The sequence below is a fragment of the Trachymyrmex cornetzi genome, unplaced genomic scaffold, assembly GCF_001594075.2.
Source record: "Trachymyrmex cornetzi isolate Tcor2-1 unplaced genomic scaffold, Tcor1.1 scaffold281, whole genome shotgun sequence".
NCBI classification, from domain to species: domain Eukaryota; kingdom Metazoa; phylum Arthropoda; class Insecta; order Hymenoptera; family Formicidae; genus Trachymyrmex; species Trachymyrmex cornetzi.
The window spans coordinates 53517-76877 of record NW_017297494.1 but is presented as its reverse complement, the minus strand read 5'-3'; the positions used below and the strand labels follow the sequence as shown (position 1 = coordinate 76877).

Genomic DNA, 23361 nt, shown 5'->3' with positions numbered 1-23361 from the left:
CCCATTTAAGATTTAAAACTTGCCCCCCCTCACCGCCCAGGGGGCGGGGTGGGGGGTCTGATTTTAACGTCATTGTATGTCCCCCTCGGAATGACGAAATATCGATTCTTAACATTTTTTTCTTAGTGTGCTTATTTTTCGAGATATTTGAAAGTTTCAGGTTAAAAAAATCACCCTGTATTCCAAAATTTAACTGTAATTATTGTGAATTTTAATTATGTGTAACAGGATGAAGGTGCATATTAGTACAACCGGTGAGTTTTTTTAAATTAAATGAATATAGGAAGCAGTTTTGTTAATATACAGGGTGTCCCATTTTAAATGATCCAGTCAAATATCTCGAAAACTAAACCCAGTAGACAAAAATGTTTCAGACAAAAGTTGTTTGACTCGAAGGGGGACATAAGATGGTGCCATCGATTTGATCTTGGATGGTCCTCTGAAGGTCACGTGAAGGTCACCTTTAATTTTTTTAATGGAAACCCTTATTTCTCATTGCACATTATCTTCTTACAGATCATCTCGAGAGCTTTCCAAAACACTATAATTAAGTTACTTTTCGTTAAGTACTAGTTAAGTTATAACAGTGAAAAAGAATAAATATCATCTAAACTTTAGGGAATAAATATTAATATTTCTAAAAATGATGTTATTTATTTCTTTATGAATTATAAGAAATAGGGTTCCTAATAAAGTAAATGGTTGTATGTGCTATGATTATCACTGTGTAATTACTTTACACAATTTAATATTTTAATAATAAATTTTTGTACGTTAAATTCATAAATATAAAAGTTATTATTTGTAAATGTAATAATTATTTAGCAAAAAAAGTTTTGCTAAATAATTAAAAATTTCATGGAAGATACGGGCCTAATGTATTTGCCACGGACGCTCCTGAGGCTCAGCGTTACGCGCGTGATCGGCAGCTCGGGCGTAGAGTCTGGAGCGGTAGTGGGGGGACAGTAGGCGTCTCCTCAGAAATATGGCCGAAAAGGGCAACTGATTCCGAGCGCTGAACTTTATACTCACGCAACATTTTCTATTTTAATCGGTCCATCCAATCGGGATTGATCCAAAATGGCTGATGGTAAAGAATGATCTGTAAATGCGTAAATTTGTCTTAGTAGTCCAATATCAACCAGGATAGTAAATCTATCGGCTCTTACTTTATCTTGTAACTTAATGTACGTAAAATGCCGGATTATACTTTGAACGAAATTATCGATATTGTTCTGGTGAAGAGAACTTGGCACTTGAAGAATGCCATAATAATTATCGATAAGCAGCGGTATTGCACCGTAATCGATTTCCTCATAGACGACATCCAAATCATTGTACGATTTCCAGACTTGTATTGCGTCAACGACAAGGTCAACGTCAAAAATGACAAAGACGTCATATTAACGTACCAGAAAGGGATGTTCCAACAGTACTTGCCGTATTGGGAATGATAGCTATTAATCCACGCGTGTCAACGAGGCAAATCGAAAGAGAATTAGGTATTCCGAAATCAACAAGTCACAGAATTTTGACCACTCATGACTTCCATCCTTACCATATCACTTTAACACAACAATTAACACTCAATGATTTTCAACAATGACTAGAATTTTGTAGGTGGGCACAAATAATGTTAAATCGTGATCGAACATTTTTCAGATTTGTTTTATTTATTGACGAAGCAACTTTTTACAACACTGGACAATTAAATCGACATAATTCTCATTATTGGTCTGTTGAAAACCCACGTTGGTATAGAGAAGTTAATCATCAACATCGCTGGAGCCTCATTGTATGGTGTGGCATATTAAACGGAAACCTTATCGGCCCTTATTTCTTTGACGAAAATGTTAATGGTAATAACTATTTACACTTTCTACAACAAAGATTGCCGGCGTTGCTTGAAGATATCGATCTGGATACAAGACAACGTATGTTCTTTCAACAGGATGATGCGCCTGCGCATTGGAGTAGAAGAGTTAGAAACCATTTAGATCTCACATTCCCAAGTAGATGGATAGGACGCGATGGACCAGTGTCATGGTGTTCTAGATCTCCAGACTTGTCAAGCCTAGATTTCTTTTTATGAGGATTCTTAAAAAACCTAGTATATTCAAAAACACCCACAACAAGAGAGAATATGATGGAACGTATAACTCTTGCCTGCCGTAGCATTCCAAGAAATATACTTTTATCGACAGCTGACAGTTTTGAACGTCGAGTTCAATTATGTGTGGATAATAATGGACAGATATTCGAACACTTATTAAGATCATAATCATTTCACATGAAAACTAGATTCTGGTATGAATCGACCGGATCAGTCCCGATCTTGCTTTAATCGGCCGGATCACCTCCGATCTTGCTTTAGTCGGCCGGATCAGCCCCGATCTTGCTTTAGTCGGCCGGATCAGCTCCGATCTTGCTTTAGTCGGCAGGATCAGCCCCGATCTTGCTTTAATCGGCCGGATCAGTCTCGATCTTGCTTTGATCGGCCGGATCAGTCCCGATCTTGCTTTATAACTTAACTAGTACTTAATGAAAAGTAACTTAATTGTAGTGTTTTGGAAAGCTCTCGAGATGATCTGTAAGAATGTGCAATGAGAAATAAGGGGTCCATTTAAAAAATTAAAGGTGACCTTCATGTGACCTTCAGAGGACTATCCAAGGTCAAATCGATGGCACCATCTTATGTCCTCCTTCGAGTCAAACAACTTTTGTCTGAAACATTTTTGTCTACTGGGTTTAGTTTTCGAGATATTTGGCTGGATCATTTAAAATGGGACACCCTGTAGACTGAGATTTTGTATTTAGATCTTACAAATTTTGACTTGTTAAGAAGAGCCATTCACATGATTAAATGGAGAACTGCTAGAGGTTGACTAATTGCGCCTACATTCATAATAATTGCAGTTAAATTTTGGAATATTATGCTGGATGTTATACCACGAAGATGGCTGAAAAAAGCAGCCGAAACGTCAGAAATATATGTACAGATGAAGAATAAAGAAGAATTGTAACGTACATTAATAATAACTGTGTACTAGCTCTTAGTTGCCTATTGTTTTCGTAATATTGTCTATAATTTATCTTTGATAATTTTTTGTCCCAATTGTTAAACATTTATCTGTGTTTCATTCCAATATTGATGTTCTTTTAATGAGATGCAGGCTGGGTTCGGGGAGACGCTATTAGCGCTATTTGTGTTATTCCGTCTTCATCATCCATTAAATGTGAAACAAGTATAGTATGACGCAAATAGCGTTGATAGTGCGCTGCCCGAACGCAGCCGGAGGGAGCTCACTATGATAAATTAATCATTACGTACACTCAGAAGCAATGAGGTTGCGACACTTTTTTTTCGATGGGTTTCGAAATGCAGCTTACTCACCGAGCGATTGGTTCTTATTCATGAATTTACAAACAAGAACCAATCGCTCGATGAGTAAGCTGCATTTCGAAACCCATTGAAAAAAGTATCGCAACCTCATTGCTTCTGACCGTACAATATATAATATATTCGTAATAGTAATTTATGTCTCTGAAGAGGGCTAAAAAATGAACCGAAACATGTAAGCGCATTAATTTAATAAAGGGTTTTGTGTTACATTTGTATATTATTTTACGCAACGATTACCGCGCCTGACTTCTATTTGCCTGTTTTTCACTTAATTTCTTTTGATCAGTAAAGAGTCCTTGTGAATTAACGTATGTTTTATCATGTTTTATTTTATGCAACATTAAAGTAATATTATGCGATTCATTTTGGCAATAATCTACACAATTGTGTTATTTTTATTATTATAATTTTTAAAAATATTATCTATACATGTAGTCTTATTGACCAGCTTTCAAACAACTATTTTAAAATTTAAAGAACATTTCAAAAAAAGTATATATATTGTTCTTTGATTATACCAGATGTTCAAAATAAAGCGTTACAAATTTTTATCTCGGAAACACGCATTATTGAGAAAAATTGTTCAAACAAAAGTTGTAGAGTTCAAAAAGGTCTATTTACTGATATTATCAGTTTGATCTTGAGTAGTGTCCAAGATCAAGTTTCGGCCGCCGAAGCGCGATCGCACACGGACATGGGCTCGTACCTTTGCATGGCCCGTATTCAGAACACGCTTTTATCGATAAAAGCGCGCTTTTATCTCTAAAATTCTATAATATGCGTAAGTATAGTATGTTAAAAATTAATAAAAATAACACAAGTGTGTAGATTATTGCCACAATGAATTGCATAATATTACTTTAATGTTGCATAAAATAAAACATATGATAAAACATACGTTAATTCACAAGGACTCTTTACTGATCAAAAGAAATTAAGTGAAAAACAGGCAAATAGAAGTCAGGCGCGGTAATCGTTGCGTAAAATAATATATAAATGTAACACAAAATCCTTTATTAAATTAATGCGCTTACATGTTTCGGTAACATCGTAAGCACGTTCTCAATACGTATGTGTACGACGGCGGCTCGACCGCCGTTTGTCGCAGTATTCATTCCATATGCCATAAAATGCCGTAATGGAAATGGTACTATTGGGCAAGAAATAAGAACAGAAAATAGAAACAGGAACAGAGAAAGTACAAGAATTTCAATCAATTAGAAACGATGCACTATAGAATACACAGTTCCTGATAGGTTGAAATTCTTATTCTGTTCCTATTCCTTGACTGTGCGTATCTCCTTAAGGGGATGCTAAACCGATTACCCAACTCAATCAAGGTCGATAGTACAGACTCTTTTAATTCCAAATTCGATAATAGCGGTGACATCTTTGATTTAGTTTTTACATTATATTATATAATATATATCATTCTGTCTTACTCAAACGCATACGTCTGTTTTTATCTAACATATGCCAGCACCATCTATCGCAAGACCGCGCAACTACTGCTACGCGGAATTTCGGCTCTGTTGACAGTCCCAGTCTTCGCAAAGCATCAGTATACACGTATTTTCTATTCGGTGGAAATATTGCTTTTCTAGACTTTCAATCTTAGTTCTACAAACTCAGTATCGTTCGTTTCAATAATGTGACCTCAGCTGCACGCTTATTTTCAAGATATGGACTCTAAAACTCTTATATCAAGCAAATACATATCTGAGGTAACAGCTGTACGAGCCAAAAGTAAGTGAATTTTTAATTTTTTTTTCGATTTTCTCATAAAATCCAGTGCAGCTGAGGTCCTGTTGATGCGTACTATAATTTAAGTAATAATACTTTTGCAATCCGTACATCCAATACAGAGATTTTTCACCGAATAGGAATGTGGTAAAACAGGGAGCTTTAGCATCGCCTTAAAGTCCTAATTTAAAAAATTCCAATCACTATTGGTACGTTTCCACTGAGCGCGTCACGCGTCGCGTCGTCCATCGCGTCACGACGCGACGCGAAAGAGAGAAAGAGTGAAGTTTATATATGTACATAACCCCTCTCTTTCTCTCTTTCGCGTCGCGTCGTGACGCGATGCGTGACGCGCTCAGTGTGGAAACGTACCATAATAAAGATCCGCTATGTCAACGCATCTTTGACACTTGTGCATCATTCGCAATTGCCCCGGAATCGTTGAAAGGGTTCACCAAGTGTAACTGAATCAAATGGGATACACTTCGAACATTTGTTATAATTAAAAATTGAAAATAAATAATATAAAATAATAATAAATATTACTTTTATAAATATTATTTTTATTTTTACCTATAATAAACATTTTGAGCTGTATCTCAGCAACAGTGAGTTTGCAGACAAATGTCCATATAAATTTTTTTTTATGCTTAGTGCTGCAGGGAACTCGAACCGAAATTTGTGACATTTTAGTTAAATTCTGTATATGCTCTAAAATAAATATTATGCGCACACAAGATATTTTGAAAAGAACTTTCTGTTTGAAAATGATTGAAAATTACTAGTACAAATTATAGCTTTACTTTGTGTTTATTATGTATTCGTTAAGTAAAAAGTATTTTATATAGTTAAAAACAACAAAAAATATTTTTATAAAGAAGGAGGTCTGTGTACCAATATTACATCATATATTATAATAATATTAATATATACATACTTGTATTTCTAAGAAATTTGCCAACATAATGATCGCAAGATCCAACGTAGTAGAGATAGTGTCAGAAGACTGTGTAATTAAAAATATAATTTATTATCCATTTATGAATAGTTATACAAAATATGTCGTTACATACCGTTCCTAGCATTGTAACTATATTGTCCATAATTTCCTTTCGCGTAAACTTTTTGTTATGAGATGAATGCGTTAAAATGTCAAAAAATCGTATATCTATATTGCACACAGAAAACGATATGTGTATTACTTATGTATATATAAATATTCAACTTTATGTATATTTTAATTTAAAAGTACAATCTTAAAATTATAAATCTTAAAGTAAATCTTCCAATTTTAAAAACAATATATAACAAATATAAATTTAATCAAAAGCAAATGAGAATACAGAGCGATTAACAAAGTGCAAGTATAATGCTAATTCTACAATGAATCGGTCGTCTTAAATCTTATTGGTGAATCGATGAAATTGGCCAATAGCCAACTTATACGAATTAAGAGTGTAAACACAATAAAAGCAATAAGGAATTAGGAATATGGAATAAGAAATTTCAACCTATCAGAAATCGAAATTATATAGTTTCTGATAGGTTGAAATTTCTTATTCCTTATTCCTAATTCCTTATTCCTTCTATTAATTGTGTCTGCACCCTTAAGGTGCCTTTTCATACCCCGTATAGTCAAATGTTAGCAATTTGGGGCCAAATTGGCAGCAAATTCGGTCAGATTTTGACTACAAAACTATATCTGTGTCCGGATTTAGCTATGGATTTGTCGACAAAGCCTGTTGACAGGCTATGGCCAGCAGATTGAGGCAGAAACTTGAGCAGAGTTTACTCGAATCAGGTTCTATTCTCAATCTGTCTTCAAATTATGCAGAACTTTGTTTGGTTTCTGCTACCAATCTGCTGATATAGCATGTCTAGCAGACTTTGTCATATTACAGCAATTAATTTGCTGACAATGTCAGATAATACAAAGTGTATAATTTGTTGCCTTTTTGCAATCAAAAATTAGTAGCTCAGCAAAATCTGTCTCTGTAGGCTTTGCTATCAGGAGAGTCGTTCGTACTAGCGGTTTCAGCGAAAAAAAGGATCACCCAGATAGCCAGCCGTGCAAAAGTTACAGCTAAACAAGCTATGATTTTTATAGTTTAGATCTCGTACAGGTATTGTGCAAGTCAATGTTGTCAGATTTTAATTAATACTTCAAATTATATTACAGTGCTAGCATTAAAACAAAACTGCGTGCTATAATTTGGAATTGCTATAACTTGGAATTGCACGGCGTTTTTACGCGTGACTAGTTTCATGCAGAAATATTCAATATATCTCATTTTCAAACAGTACACAATACACAGTACACAGCGAAGTTAAGTTACGCGTATTTAAAAAACCACATCGAATTGGATAAAAGGCGCACTATGATGAGAAATTCTCAGCAAAAAATTTTTATCCTTTTTTTAAGTTCTTCTAGATCATCCAATTAAATTCTGTTGTCAAAAGACTCAACATCTAAAAGTCTAAATGGATGATCTAGAAGAATATACTGATAACAGCAAGCGTTCACCCAACTGTTGAGTCTGCTAAATGCAACCAATGATGATGATGATGTCTTAATGAGTTCCCATAATTAGCTTCAAGATGATTAAATTAATAAAAATTTTGCACGCCGTAACAAGATCGTGCGTGTAGAATGCCGCTTCAAAAAGATGAAATTTTTATAGTTCATCGTGCCGTCAATGTGCTGCTATAACGTAACGCAACGTCGTTCTGGCATCGTGCTATCAACGTGTTGTTTACATGATTTGTTTCATGTGACTTTACGAATTTCAACACATGATGTCTCACATGAATGTAACATGCGTGCATAATGTAACGTTTCAGAGCTTCACGACTCCGCAACGTACAGTTACTGTGCCGTATAAATGCGGGGTGATCCCGATTGATCACGGCTCGATTGGACACCACCAATCACAGCGACCAGGTGCCTAGAAGCTTTGTAGTCTCAAGCGCTGTGAGTGGCTCGTGTCTAATTGAGCCGTGTCCAATTGGGTGCCACCCTCCATCAATTTCTATTTCCTTGGACATTGCGGCGGAATACGTTCCAAAACCTCAAAATAAATTCAACCTAAAGAAGGTAGATTAATCTAAATTTAACGAATTCTGGGAGGCTAATATTTATTCCTTCAATTCTATCCACTTTCTTAACTCTCATGTTTGCGACAAATATTCTTTTCTAATCAGTTTAATTAATGAAAGCTTAGAGGTTTCCTTACCTAAGAAAAAGATCAATAAAGGAATCGATCAGAACAAATTTAACTAGAGTAAAAAAAGAATTCCTGCATTGTGGTGAAACAAAGAGTGCGAAAGAACAATAAGAATTAGAAAAGCTAAATGGCTTTCTCTTCAATATAAATTTAGTAGAGATGAATTTTTAGAGTATAAAAAAACGGAAGCTCAGACCAAGATAATTTTAAAAAATGAAAAAAAGAAATCCTTTAAATTTTGCGAATCTTTAAATCGTAACGGTAAAAGCAGTTACGTTTTTAATAAAATCAAACGTTTCAATAACAAATTAACGAAAACTAGCTCTTTCGAAGATAACAAAATTGTTATTAATGCTATGACAAATTGCATTGAGGAGATTGAGTGCCTTTCGATTCAGTTGAGATTAGATTGAGCATTTAGTGCCTTTCGATTATGTTGAATTCTCTATTACTCTAGTCAAGGTTAACCAAAATGCAGCACCTGGTTTGGATAAGATCAACTATAAAATTATAAACGCACTTTCAGAATTCGTTAAAAGAACCCCCCCTAGACATTTATAATCATAGGATAGAATTAAAGGAATAACGATGTTCTGTGTTTAGGAGATTTTCCTGAGGAATGGAGTAACTATCTATGCTATTTTATTCTAAAAGCAAATAGTAACAAAGTCAGACCAATTTGCATATTTTCCTGCTTTCTTAAGCTCCTTGAGAGAATGATAAATGACAGGCTAATCTGGTGGCTTGAATATAATCAACTAATCAACAACTCCCAATTTGGGTTTAGAATGAATAGATCTAGTATTGACAGCCTTGCCTTGTTAATATTGGAAATCGAAAAACAATTTTATAAAAAGAATCCCTTGACTGCAGTATTCTAAGATATAAAGGGTGCCTATGTCAACATAGATCCCGAAAGCCTGTTAAATGATCTTCTGGACTTAAAATTACCTAAAAACTTAATAGTTTTTATATACATATAACTTAATATCAGTGAGACAAATTCAGTTTATAAATTGCCCTCGGAATATTAGCCGCTCCATCTTCAAAGGTCTCCCTCAAGGTAGCATTTTAAGTCCCACTCTTTTTACAATACATATTAATAAATTGGATATTAATAAGTTGGTTGCACCTAAAGTTAAGATCCTTAAATTCGCGGATGATTTGGCATTATACACATCTAGCACTCAGATCGATGAAAGTCTTAATGTGTTGGAGGAACAAGTTAACATTCTGTCTGTCAAGCTTGCGAATCAAAATCTACATCTATCATCGGAGAAACGTAATTTAGTTATCTTTAATAAGTCCAATATGCCAACAAATAATTTACAAATTAAAATAGATAACATTACCGTTAAGCCATCCTCCCATGTCAAATTTCTCGGAGTAATTTTGGACAAGTGTCTTAATTGGAACCTCCATATAGCTCATGTTATTAAAAAATGTGACATCCCGATTAGAATTCTTTGCTGTATTAGAAGATCTTGATAGGGAGCCGAACCTATTACTATGCTTATTCTGTATAAGACTTTAATCAGAGCCAAAATAGAATTCGGAGGCTTCTTAATTTCATCGTGCAGAGTTACAGCGTTCTATAATCTAGAAAAAATCCAATTGAGATGTTTGGAACTTGTTCTGGAATGCATAAAGTTCACTCCTACTAACATCATTGTTAGTGAAGCTAAAGTATAAACGTTATCCTATAGATTCGCATTTTTCAGTTATAAATTTCTTCTCAGGAGCTTTGCACGAGAAAATCTATTGTTATTGGAAGAGATTAATAATTTGTCTAGTCATTTTATTTATGAAAATAATTTCGGTAAGGCTCTGTTAGTTCTTATGAAGAAATAATTCATTATGCAAATTTCATGTTCAAGACTCTCCTAAGTTCTATTTACTCGACTTTAAATACCAACTAAACACAATTAATATTGATTTAATGAGTGTTTCAATCAAGGAGGCTGAGAATGCCAGTAGCGAGTTCTTGCAAATGTTCCAAGATAAAATAAACAAGAATACAGTGATCTATACAGATGGTTCTAGAGCGGGGAGCGAGGCTGGCTGGTCTGTGGGTATGGCAAATTGGTGTTGTAACGACTTTTTCAAAGCCAGGTTTAAACTTTTCGATATTACATCAATATATTCAGCACAAGCCATAGCCTTACTTATGACTATTAAACGTATTAGTAGTTCTGTTTTAAATGACCTTTTAATTTTCTCTGGTTCTAAAAGTGTGCTCAGTTCTCTCCTAAATATGAAGAAATTGAAACACCAATCATACTTAATCCAAGAAATAAATCAACTTTTATTCGAATGTAAGGAAAAAAATAAAAATATAGAACTGGCTTGGATTCCGGCTCATAATATCGAAGGTAACGATAATGCGGATGAATTAGCCAAGAAACCCGCCGTAGAAGGCCCGCTTCTTGAAGTAGAGGTCCTCCACTCTGACTTAGTTTGTATTTTCAGAGATAAATGTATAAAAGACAACGACAAATTCTTGAATCATAGAGCAAGTTCCTTCAATAAAGGTACCTTTTATTTTAAGAACTAAAATTACCTCTATCTATCATAAATGTTTTTAAAAATAATAATTTTTTCAAAGAGTTCTAAAAATTGTTGCCGACATACACTTTGAAGGGTGAAATCAGACTTCATGTGTAAAGCGATTTTGAGCTTTCTCCTCTATATCTTGAAAAATATTCAAGATATAAAAATATGTTTCAGATCAAAGTTTTACAACAAAATTACCTCTATTTATACACGCCAACGATATTTTTTGAAAATAATTATTTCACAATTTCTTTTCAAAAATTTAAAATAATAATTTTTTTTTTTAATATTATTGACGCGAATGAATACAGTTAATAATTACCTTATTATATTCTACGTTATCGTTTTTACCCATTTTATTTCGCATATTTTTATATTGTTCTAGACTCTTTTTTATTTATAATATATTACTGAATTTTACTATACACACATTATATATGTTCACATGTTTTGTTGGTAACTTATACACGTTTATTATTCTCATATTATTCAATTTACTGTAGAATCTGGATTAACCTTTTGTAAGAAGGATTGTTACTTTGGCTTACTTAATGGCATTATCAGGACTTTTTTATATTTGGCGAATACTTTTTATAATTGAACCATGGCGTATATCCAGGATGTATTTTTTGATAACTACATCTATTCATTGTTGAATATTCAGCAATATTTGAATGTTTGACGTAAATCCAGGATCTACCTTCCATCGACTACATATAACTGAAATCAGGGCATGAACAACACCCTCTCCGCGGAGTGCCACCTTGTCGTGGGGAGAGGGCTCCTCTCGGATGATGTTGCTCCCTTCCCGGGCCCTTCCCCGGAGCTTCGTGTGGCTCTGTGGCTGGGGCTGGGCGGGGGCTTTCGTCTCGGGTGGCTAAGGGCACTCCATCGGGTAGGCTACTTGCAGTAACACCGGTCACAGCAGGCACTCTGGCTCGCTTCAGCCAGAGGCGGCGTGGGTTCTGTTGGGCAAGGGTCGTGAGGTAGGCCGAGGGACTTGTCGCGTCCCGCTAGGAGGGCGATTGAACTAGGGGTCTGGGGGGGTGGGGGTGGGGGGGGGGGATGTTTCCGTGGGGATCAACGAGAGTTTCGGTCGATAGTCTGTGCACGGAATGGGAAGGGACGTCGCCGTGAGCAGGTTTCTCGCGTCGCGCTCGGGAAGGAGGGGGATGAAGGGAACGGACTCAGTCCTGAACCTCACCAGCCTGCCAACAGGGGCTTGCCTTCCTCCTCGTATAAAAACCCAGAGGTATAGTAACGGGTAGGTCAGACGGGGCGTCGCCTGCGGGGGGAATGCTTCTCGTCTCTTTGATTTGGTGGCGCCGCCGGCAGGGGATACACGTCAGATGGCACCCAGTTGAACACGGCTCAATTGGACACGAGCCACTCACAGATGCTTGAGACTAAAAAGCTCCTAAGCACCGGTCGCTGTGATTGGTGGTGTCCAATCGAGCCGTGGTCAATCGGGATCACCCCATACACGCCACCCCTGTATAAAAACACGGACGTGTGGCATGGGTAGGCCCATTCTGGGCCAGGGGTCGCCCTCCCCCTGTAAATCCTCGGAGGATGGTCTAACGGGTAGACTAACTCGGCCAGGGGCACGCCCTCCCCCTGTTAAAACACGGAGGAAGAGTTCGGATAGGACCAGGAGTGCTCCCTCCCCCTGTTAAAACACGGTGGATGGTCTCGCGTCGGGGGGAAACTCGAGCGGAGGCAGATGGCGCGGCGGAGTAGGGTGTGGCAAAGGGAAAGGCCTCCCTGAACCGAAGCCACACGAACATGGATCTACCTCTCCATGGCCCTTGAGGCGAGCCGGTGGTAGGAACACGGGTAGGACTGCATAAAGCAGTAAAAAGGGGTCTGCCTCCCCCTCTAAATCGGAGGCAGGGACACGGGTAGGTACCACTACGGCGGTCAAACAGGAATTGCCCCTCCTGGCCGGGACATAGCAGTCTCGTTAGGCAAAACGCAGGCAGGGACACGGGTAAGGCTGCTTGGACGCGAGGGTCTGACCGGACCATCGTCCCTGTGGCCAAAAGGGAGGTCTGCCTTCGTCCTCCTATAGTAAGGAAACACGAAGGCAGGGAAACGGGTAGAGCGGCTGGGAGACGGCCCTTCGATGGGGCCTCCCCACAGACGCGAAGCAGGGTTTCCCCCCACCCTGTCATGAATCGGAGGGGCGCGCAGTGCAGGGACGGTCGCCGGAAGACACCCCTGTGCAGACATGACGAGCGACCGTTGTAGCTCGAAACCGCAGAGGTCTCCACGATGGGGGAATAAACGGGTAGGCCGGGCCCGCGGGCCTTGGTCATTCGGGTCCCAGGTCTGCGGGCGCGGGGGACACGTGTTCCCCGAGGAGTCCCTCTTCTCTCCCTTTCGGACGTGTTCGGGTAGAAGGGGGCGCTCGTTGCGGGATAACATTCGCACCCGGTGCTCGAACAGAGGTCCGTCTCCCTCTGTTTAATAATAACGGTGGCGGGGACATGGGTAGGTGGAGGTGGATAGTCACCGGCCCTACCGTGGGCCGCGGTTGACACACACCGGTCAGCAGGGGTCTGCGTTCCCCCCAGCTTGAAAACACGGACGCAGAGACACGGGTAGAGGCGATAGATAGGCGCGGCACCTGTGCTGATGCCACATATCGCCGAACACGAGTGCTGTCTTCCCGTAGTCAAAAATCCGAATGGCAGGGGAAACGGGAAGGAGGGCGGGGATATCAAGGGACCGGTCTCGGAATTACCCTCGACCGAACAGGGGTCTGCCTTTCCCCTGTATAAATAAATCGAAGTGCGGGCGCGACCCGAGGATGGTCCTGCAGAATGGCGGGAGCATCCTCGAAACTGAGCCGGCCCAACTGGCCTCACCGTTGATGCAGTGGCTTCCTGTTGGCACGGTGTCCTAGTCCTGGTTACCCACACCAGGACAGGATGGACTCCCCCCGCCCTTTCGCCTGGGTGGGAGGATCCGGCTGACGGCGCGAGGCTTCTCTGTGGGGCCTGCGGCTGCTGCCGGTATCTGTCTACGGGGGGTACTGTTCTGGTAACATAGACGTCTGTCGTAGTGGGGGCCCCACCTCACCCTACTATAAAACAATTGGAGGTGGCTCGCGAACCATGGTCCCTCTAGAACAGTGAACCTGAGGGACCGTGCAGAAACTATGGGATGGAGTGGCCGGATGGCTCCCGTGAGGGGCTGATTCTGGGCGTCCGGTCTCGAGGCCTCTGGTCACGACCCCTCTAGGCGAAAATTTGGAGGGTTCACGGAAGAGAAAGAGCCTTCTGCTCCTTCTTCCTTGTCCCGCTCATGGGGCACGGACTTGCTGTGGCGAGGGGGCTCCCCCAAGGAAAACCTTGGGGGTCTAACGTGCCCCGTATGGAGTCCGCCGTTAAATAGGAGGACTCTGTACACAGGGTCCGGCACTCCAAGGGGGCTCCCTCTTCGGAGGGGCCCTTGAGTGCCGGTAGGGGATGGCGACCCCGACTACAAACGTCCGGTGGCACGGCACCGACAGGGGGAGATCTGCTCTCTTCCCATGCGTGATGTGGGGTTCGACCCTCACTGGGTCCGGGCTCCAGTGGGGCCTTCCCCTCCCTCTTCGGGGGGTTGGGTGGTTCCCTCGGGGTCCCGGACCCAGAAGTGTCGAGTGGGTGCTCCCGCACGGCGGATCGGCCCGTATGTTGGGTGCTCCTGGTTGCGGGGTGGCTCATGCCATGGAGGAGAGAGTCCTCAAGAGCTATGGCTCATTACACTGGGGACTCTCACTTGGTGAGGTGCGGACTCAGTCCATAGGAGGGGGCGAGGGGCCGCTCGGAATTTTTTCGGGACGGGGTTCTCGCCTCTCTCAGAGGGGGACGGCCGAGGACGTATTCCGAGGCGGGGCGCGCCGTCCCAGGCCCCAGGCCGCTCGGACGTATTCAGAGGTCGGGGCTGGGGGCGGGATGTAGTAGCTCGGAACCACCGCGACGGCGTCCTTTCTGAAGCGATGGTTCTGGGCGGGGTTGTCGGCGGCGGGACTCGTCCCGTCGCAAACGGTCTCCTCCTCCTCAACAGGGAGGAGAAAAGACCGAGAGAGGAGAGCGAAGAAGATGGCGGCTCGTTCACATCCAGGGAGTCTTTCGGAAACGCAGGCAGAATCCGGGCTCACCGGGGGCCGGAGCGGACGAGCGAAACGCCATCGGAACGCAGAATAAATAAAAATGGAGGAAATAACGACCCTGAAATATATCTTCCTCGGACGAGGAAGCAGGCAGGAAGATGAGGGAAAAAGAGAATCCAAAACTTGTTCCCTCGCCATCAACTGGCTAAAAGAGAAGGGACAGACCTCAGACCACGGGAGATTATGTGGGACGGAGGGAGGCCATCCGCCAAATAAACGAGGAGAAGGAGCGATCCCTCCGCCTGGCCAGAGAGGAGCTTATAAGAGGGCTTAGTAATGAGGATCTTCTTAAAAAGTCAAAAATAGATATCGAGAAATGGAAGGAGGATAAGCCGGACACGGAGCTTATAAGAGGGCTCAGTAATGAAGATCTTAAAAAGTCAAAAATAGATATCGAGAAATGGAAGGAGGATGAGCCGGACACGGAGCTGTCTGAGCGGGTAATGACATATCAACTAGAGGTCATAAAAATTGCCAAAACGTTTAGAGGACTAACCTAAAGGGTACATATCAGAAGCCCTCAGGCTGACTGCTGCCTCAACGCTGGGGTGCCTTGAGGTGATCAGAGAAAGGTCGGAAAGAATAAGAGGCAACGCCAACTTGGAGGAGATCCAGGCCCTCAGAAGGGAGTTGACCGGTCTTCAAAGAAGGTTGAAAACACAACTGGAGGAAGAAAGGGCGAAGGCCCTGGAGGCGAATGAGAGAGCGGAGTGCTACCTCCAAGAGCTAAAAGTACTCCGAGCGGAAAGAGAGAACGAAAAAAGAGCAACGGGGAAGATAGCACCCGTGCCGATTCAAAAGGGAACACGATTAATCCTGGACGCAGCGAGTCACGATAGTAGATCCCAAAAAGAATAACCCCCCTCCTCCACCACCCGCAGCCAAAAGGGGGGGAAGAGACCGAGGAGGCCTGCAAGAGGAGGTTACCAGGAACCCTGGCGGGGATGATAAGGAGTATCGTGGCGGAAGAAATGGTCAGAGCCAATGAAGCTCCCAGTCAAATGACACACAGGATAGGGAAAGCCGACACACGGGCAATAAAGAAGGCAGAATCCATGGCCGCAAAGCCAGTGAAAATGAAGGAAAAACAAAAAGGAGAGAAAGCAGCGAATCCCGCATACCCAGGACAGGGGGGAAGAAAGACGGCACACGGTACAAACGGAGGACGGGGTGATCCCGATTGATCACAGCTCGATTGGACACCACCAATCATAGCGACCGGTGCTTAGAAGCTTTGTAGTCTCAAGCGCTGTGAGTGGCTCGTGTCCAACTGGGTGTCACCCCGGAGGACTACTACATCCCCCCCCCCCCGACAGGAGCTATGGACGGAAGTCCTTGGCAGAAGAGCGAAACAGGAGATGAAAATTTCCCCCCGCAATAGGGGCAAGGAGCCCGCTCGAGCTGCCCTGAAGGAACAATCCCGACCAAGACCAAACGTCGGGGCAAAACAAAGAAGATCACCGCGCACTGCCGCTGTATAAATAAGTAGCAGGGGCGAAACTACATATGTGGACATAATGCGCATAGCTAAGGAAAGAATTAATCTCCAGGAACTGGGTATAACGGAGATTCGTCCAAGGAGAGCCCGCATCGGGACTTTCCTTCTGGAGGTAGCCGGTGGAGCTGAAGGCGCGGCCAAGGCGGATGGCCTGGCCACGAGGCTGCAAGAGGAGTTGGTCGCCAAGGAGGACGTTCTGGTCTTGCGGCCGGAGAAGACCGCGGAGATCAGAATTAAAGATATTGAGGACTCAATCACCATCGCGGAGATGATCGAACATATCGCAACGGTAGGAGGGTGCAAGCCCACCGATATAAAAATGGGCCAAATATCGGCTGGACTACAGTGCGGACGGAGCTCCTCTCAGGCAGGGCACTCCAGTGCTATCGCTGCCTGGAGCGGGGACACGTCAGAATGAAATGCACCAAGCGAGGTGGATCGTAGCACCATGTGCTACAGGTGCGGAACCGAGGGACACCTGCCGCAATGGTGCGTGGCCCCGGTACATTGCGCAATATGCGCGGAGAGAGGCTGCCCGGCTAACCATAGACTACACTGTTAGAAATTTCTCAATGAATTTTAATTAACATGTAAAGGAAGCATGTGGTTATGCACGAAATTAAATGTAATGAATGATGTAAATAAAAACTAAATTACAGTAGTCTTAAATGTGATGAACGTGCGTATTGAAATTAATGAACACATTATTGTAGAAATTAATTTACACGTTAATGAAAAGTACGAGATCTGTAACTGAAAAGTAATTTACGTTAATGACATGTAAGAAACATAAACCTATTAAACGTTAAGCGTTAATAGTATTAGGCTTAATTAAAATATTATTAATATTCGTAAATGTAAAAGTACATTAAATTTCATTAATATGTACATTAATAGTTATTTCAATTACGATTAATTAAATGTCATTTATAAAAGTATATTAAATTTCATTATACTTAATTTTTCAGTTACTGTAAACTTAAATTTCATTAACATGTGCATTAATAGTCCTTTCAGTTACAGAGAAATTAAACTTCATTCACCAATGTACATTAAAAGTTAATGAAATTTAAGAAAATTTCTAACAGTGTAGGCGGAAGAGCCTGCAATCCACCTCTGCGGGGAAAGAAGGGGAAGGCGACTCAGCTGCTCCCCCCATCATCATGGCCCAGGGGGCTCAAGAGGACGCAAGCCCAGGATGCGGAGGAGGACCCTCAAAGGGCAGCGTGCGTGGAAGATAAGGATACCACGGAGGCACCCCTTCCACAAAGAGAGAAAAGGGTGAGGCCCTCCTCGATCCGACAGGAACTGGAGGGTGAGTCGATGGAGGTGGAGGCCTTGGAGGAAGCCCCACCCAACAATCGCTCGCAAAGCGCATCAGGGGCTCTATTCTTGAAAAGAAACGTATACGAAAGTCTAGGGAAATACTATAGTATACGTAACGTATACGTTTCTTTTCAAGAATAGAGCTCCAGGACAGGAACAGGACCCATTCGGGAACCTTGAGCTCTCACAGGAGGGAATGGACAAAACAGGTACTACAAAATGCCAAACATAATTCTACAGACGAACGCCAACCATGCCCGCCGGGCCCAAGACCTCCTCCTGCAGGCCATGGCGGAGTCTGGAATTGCGATAGTGGCGGAACCCTACCGAGTCCCCACGAATCATTCGCATTGGACGGTAAACGTTGCTGGTACGGTGGCCATAGTCTGGCGACAAAGCGATGACCCACTGCCATGCACCCCGCTGAGCACTGAGAAAGCTGATACGGCCGTTAGATGGGGTGAAACCATCATAATAGGGGTATATATATCCTCAAGCGTTGATAGGGAAACCGTGGATGAAGGCTTGGATGAGATGATAGATCTCATTCGGGAACATCACGCCAGTCCCATCATAGTGGCCAAGGATTTCAATGCGAAATCAGCCATGTGGGGAGCCATAACCACAAACCCCAGGGGCGGAGTGGTGGAGAGATGGGCAATAATTAACAGACTGTGTTGCATTAATGCCAGCACTTGTGTAAGGCCACAGGGGGAATCTATCGTAGACATCACCTTTACGAACCCCCTGGCGGCGGCAAAAATAGGAGAGTGGAGAGTGCTCCAGGAAGAAACCCTCTCTGACCACGTTTATATACTGATCACGATGGGGGACACTGCGGCACAGTTAAGAAAACGCGAGCGGCCTCAGCCGCAAAGATGGGTGCTTCACAGCCTCAACGAGGATATGTTAACGGCGGCGATAATAGCGGGAACGTGAGGTATACCCCCGCCGGCCGGAAGGATAGTTGACGAAGAGGCCAGGAAACTCCGGGACACGATGGTCCGTGCGACGCTGCGATGCTCAGATCCTCACCGCGTGCGAGACGGGCCATGCCGTGGTGGATGGAGGAGATTGTGCATCTCCGCGACGGCGTCACAAGAATGAGACGGGTGGCACCCAGTTGGACACGGCTCAATTGGACACGAGCCACTCACACAGCTTGAGAATACAAAGCTCCTAAGCACCGGTCGCTGTGATTGGTGGTGTCCAATCGAGCCGTGATCAATCGGGATCACCCCGAGCGAGACGGAGGTTAAAAAGAGCTCGCAGAAGACACGAGGACCAGGAGGAGATAATGTGGCACCTGGCTGAGCACCGGGAGGCGCGAGCGGCCCTGAGATCCGCCATAGCTCGGGCCAAGGAGTACTCTTAGAAAGAATTTATGCTCACTCTCGAAGAGGAACCGTGGAGTAGACCATATAAACTGGCAATGGGAAAACTAAGGCGATGGTCACCCCCGGCTACGGAGACGATGGACGCCACGCTCCTCCGTGAAGTGATGGAAACGGTTTTCCCTCCCCCGCCGAGGGCGGCAGGGAATAGGTGGGAGAAACCGCCGCTACCAGCAGCGGGGGGCAGCGCATGGGGGGAGGAATATTAGGTCTCCGTGGAGGAAGCGAAAACGAGGATGATGCAGCGAAAGGCTGCGCCGGGGCCTAGCGGAATTTCCGTTAAGGCGTGGGCAATTGCGGCGGTGGAGATAGCCCCTAGGGTAAGGGGAATCTTTACCGAGAGCCTGAGGATGGGCGTCTTCCCCGCGAAATGGAAAGAGGCGAAATTAGTACTCCTCAGGAAACCCGGAAAGCCGGCGGATAGTCGGACGGGGTATAGGCTGATCTGTCTCCTCGACGACGAGGCCAAACTCTTTGAGAGGATAGTGGCGGATCGCGTCGTGCGCAGTATGGATGGACCGGGACCCAATCTGTGCGACACCCAGTTTGAGTTTCGTAGGGGCCGAAGCACGATAGATGCTATCTTATACGTAAGGCGCTTCGTAGAGGAGGCTACTCAAGCTGATATGGCGATAATAGGCGTATCTCTCGACATAAAGAATGCATTCAATTCCCTGCCGTGGGAAATTGGCCATGCGATGGCGGATCATCGAACCTCGAGATATTTACGGAGGATCGTACGCTCGTACCTCTCTGAAAAATACCTCGTGTTGTCGTGCGATGGTGGATCATTGAACCTCGAGATATTTACGGAGGATCGTACGCTCGGACCTCTCTGAAAAATACCTCGTGTATTCGACGGGGGATGGAGCCATAACGAGACAACGGGTCGAGAGATGGGTTCCACAGGGGTCGGTACTTGGTCCACTCCTGTGGAACATAGAATATGACGAGGTCCTACGTCGATCCGACCTTCCGTCGGACTGCCGGACTACCGTCTGTTACGCAGACGATACGATGATCCTGGCGGCCGGCGGGGACTGGGAGTAGGCGGTCGTTAAAACTAGCGAGGCGATCTGCGACGTGGTGGCGAGAATCCGGGAGATGGGCCTGAACATCGCCCCGGAAAAGACCGAGGTGATTGGCTTCCATCGTAGAGGCCGACCCGTGAACATAGGCGTACGAGTGGAGGGGCGGGAGATCCCGGTTGGCTCCCAGCTCAAATATCTGGATCTGACGTTTGATTCGCGGTGGACTTTTGAGCCGCATTTTCGAGACATCGCGCCAAAACTGGAGCGAATGGCGGCGGGACTATCCGGTCTGCTGCAGAATCTGGGAGGGCCTGGAGACAAAGTGCGGCGACTGTACGCTAATGTCGTCGCCTCGGTAGCGCTCTACGGAGTCCCTGTGTGGCACCGGGAGGCGGAGAGCAACAGGAGGATACGAAGTATCTTCCGTGCCTCCCAGAGAAGACTCACGGATCGAGCTATTAAACCTTACAGGACCTCTTCGTTTGCCGCGAACACGGCGCTTGCGGGCAAGCCGCCCTTTGAGATCCTGGCGGGAATGTGCGCCGAAGTATTCGAGGGGTTGACGGCGCTGAAAGCGCAAAGCGGATCGGTAGTGATCCCCGCGGAGGCGAGTAATCGTATACGATGAAAGGCCTCCAAAAGAATGGTTACTAAGTGGAGAGAATGGATGATGAGCGCAGAGCACAGCGGAAGAGAGCTGATCGACGCCATCCGACCGAGAGTCGAGGAGTGGATGGAGAGGAGACCGGGGGTTTCCTTCCATACGGCGCAGATGTTGACGGGCCACGGCTGCTTTGGCCGTTACCTGCGTCGCATTGGCAGAGAGGCTACTGACCGGTGCTGGCACTGCGCGGCGACGGTCGACAAGGCCGCGCACACGCTGCGAGAGTGCCCGGCATGGACGTCGCAAAGATCGGCCCTTGTGGGGATCGTCGGCGGACCTTTCACTGTTCGCGATTGTGAAAGCGATGCTGAATAAGCAGCACCGACAGGCCATCATCGGGGAGGTGATGAGGGCGAAGGAGGAGGCGGAACGCGCCAGGCGGGGAGGGCCCGCGTGAGATACCGGGGGGGATGGCGGGGTTGGGGGCGACGGCCCCCCACCCATCTGGCCCTCCCCTCTCCCCTCCTTCCTGATGGTCATCAACGAAGAAGAGAGAAAGAAGAGAGTGGAGGACGTAGACGTCCGGGACTCGGTCCCCCCCCGGGTCCATCCGGACTCCCTAGGGGGCGCGGGGCGGCGAACGGAGGATTCGCCGCCTCCGCGCGCAAGACAAGCTCCCGACGGGAATGGCGGCGAGAGGAGGTGGCGTCCCCCCTCGTCGCGTAAAGGCTAAAGTGCGCTAGCGGTGGCGCACATGGTGCCGAGGCGGGCCGGTAGTACTGCAGATGCGAAGATCCTGGCCCACCCCGACTCGCACCTGAGGACGGACGCTCGCAGGGGTTTAGTGGGTAAGTCTCCGAGGTTCATTCTCGGAGGAGTCCCACATAACCCCGCCTTTTCCCCGGGAGGCGGGGTATGCATGAGCATTCCCCTGCGTCAACAAAAAAAAGGGCATGAACAACAAAGGTCTATTTTTAATAATTTTCGTTGTACTTCTATAATTAGTGATCTATGTTAATCTATTGCAATCAACTGCTTTCATATACATACTTGTTTATAACTTTGAAAATAACCCAAAGATGGTCGAAACGTTAGTTTGATGTAAAGATATTTTTAGTTTGATGTAGACATATTTTTATTTTGTTTTTACTTTTATTTTACTTAATGTCATCTGTACATTAAAATTTGCTTTGTTTTAGCTTATAGCTCTTCTGATTATATTTTGTTTTATTGCAGCTAATTTTGTTGTAAAACTTTTGTGTAAAACATTTTTTGATATCTCGGATAGTTTTCGAGATATAACGGAAAAAACTAAAAATCACTGTACATGTAAGGGTTGATTTCACCCCTTTAAACCGTTTTTCCGCCCCATCTGATATTTTTTTAATTTGTCTCTTTATGTAAGGTATAAGTTTACAAAGTTTCATTAAAATCAGAATTTGATACCTCGCAAGGTTCCCTTGTAAATTAAGTTAAAAAGTTAAGACTTTAAAATGTAACTAATTGTAAGTTAAGTTAAAATTAACTTTTTAACTTAAATTTTATCTTTTTAACTTAACACTGCCTAACCCTGGTTTTTGTGCATTACATTGTTATGCGAAATTACTAGAAGAATTTAAGAAATGTTATCTAAACTTCTTTAGACGTGTTCTTAATCTAATTGAATTGGTGCCACAATCGGATTTAGTTATACCTACCAACCTGTTTTATGACTTAATTTTGACGAAGTAAAGATGAATTTTGACGTTTCTTATATTTAATTACTGAGGAGGACTTCAAAGGAATAAAAACGTTCAAATCTAAACCAATTATTAGTTGATGTCATCATACATGATAAACGAAGACAACTTTTTTACTATTATATATTTACACTTTATTAACCGCATTGTATTCTCATTTACCCTGTTTGATTAAATTTATTGTTTGTTAAAAGTTTATATTAAAATAAATAAAATTAGTATATATATGTATATATATAAAAAAAATTCATGTAAAAATAAATAAATAAGTATTATTTTAACAGTAGAAAATAAATCAATCGTAAAATAAAAGATAAAAAGTATTATTTTTTAAATTATAATTTTTAAAATAATATATTTTACAAGTAATTTTAAAAGTATTGCAATATTATTGTATAGGACAAAAGAATCAGATAAAATATCGACAGACTTACATGATGTGTCACCATTAGTGGACATTGTACTTGATTCATTTGTCCTTTGCTGTATCATCTATGAATTAATAAAAATTGTACAGTATTAATAAAGAAAATAATTAAGAATATTAATAAATATGTATACCTTTTCAACGGTTGAATGAAAGATATTTAAACACTCTTGCTGTTTATATCCCAAAGATGTGCGATTAAATACAACATCAGGAATCAAGAACATATTTCGAAATCTATATTGCCAAATTTGTTT

General features: G+C 43.2%; 1 protein-coding gene across 1 annotated transcript in view; it reads right to left on the bottom strand.

Annotated features, from left to right (window-relative positions):
* LOC108762216 (cytochrome P450 4C1) overlaps positions 1 to 23361 on the bottom strand; it is a 62580-nt gene extending 39219 nt beyond the window's left edge. The window contains exons 1-4 of the mRNA XM_018509122.1: positions 23239 to 23361; positions 23112 to 23169; positions 6220 to 6314; positions 6084 to 6152 (exon numbers count right to left, since the gene is read on the bottom strand). Of these exons, the coding sequence (XP_018364624.1) occupies positions 6084 to 6152; positions 6220 to 6314; positions 23112 to 23169; positions 23239 to 23331 (315 nt within the window). The 5' untranslated portion in view covers positions 23332 to 23361. The remainder of the gene's footprint in view (positions 1 to 6083; positions 6153 to 6219; positions 6315 to 23111; positions 23170 to 23238) is intronic.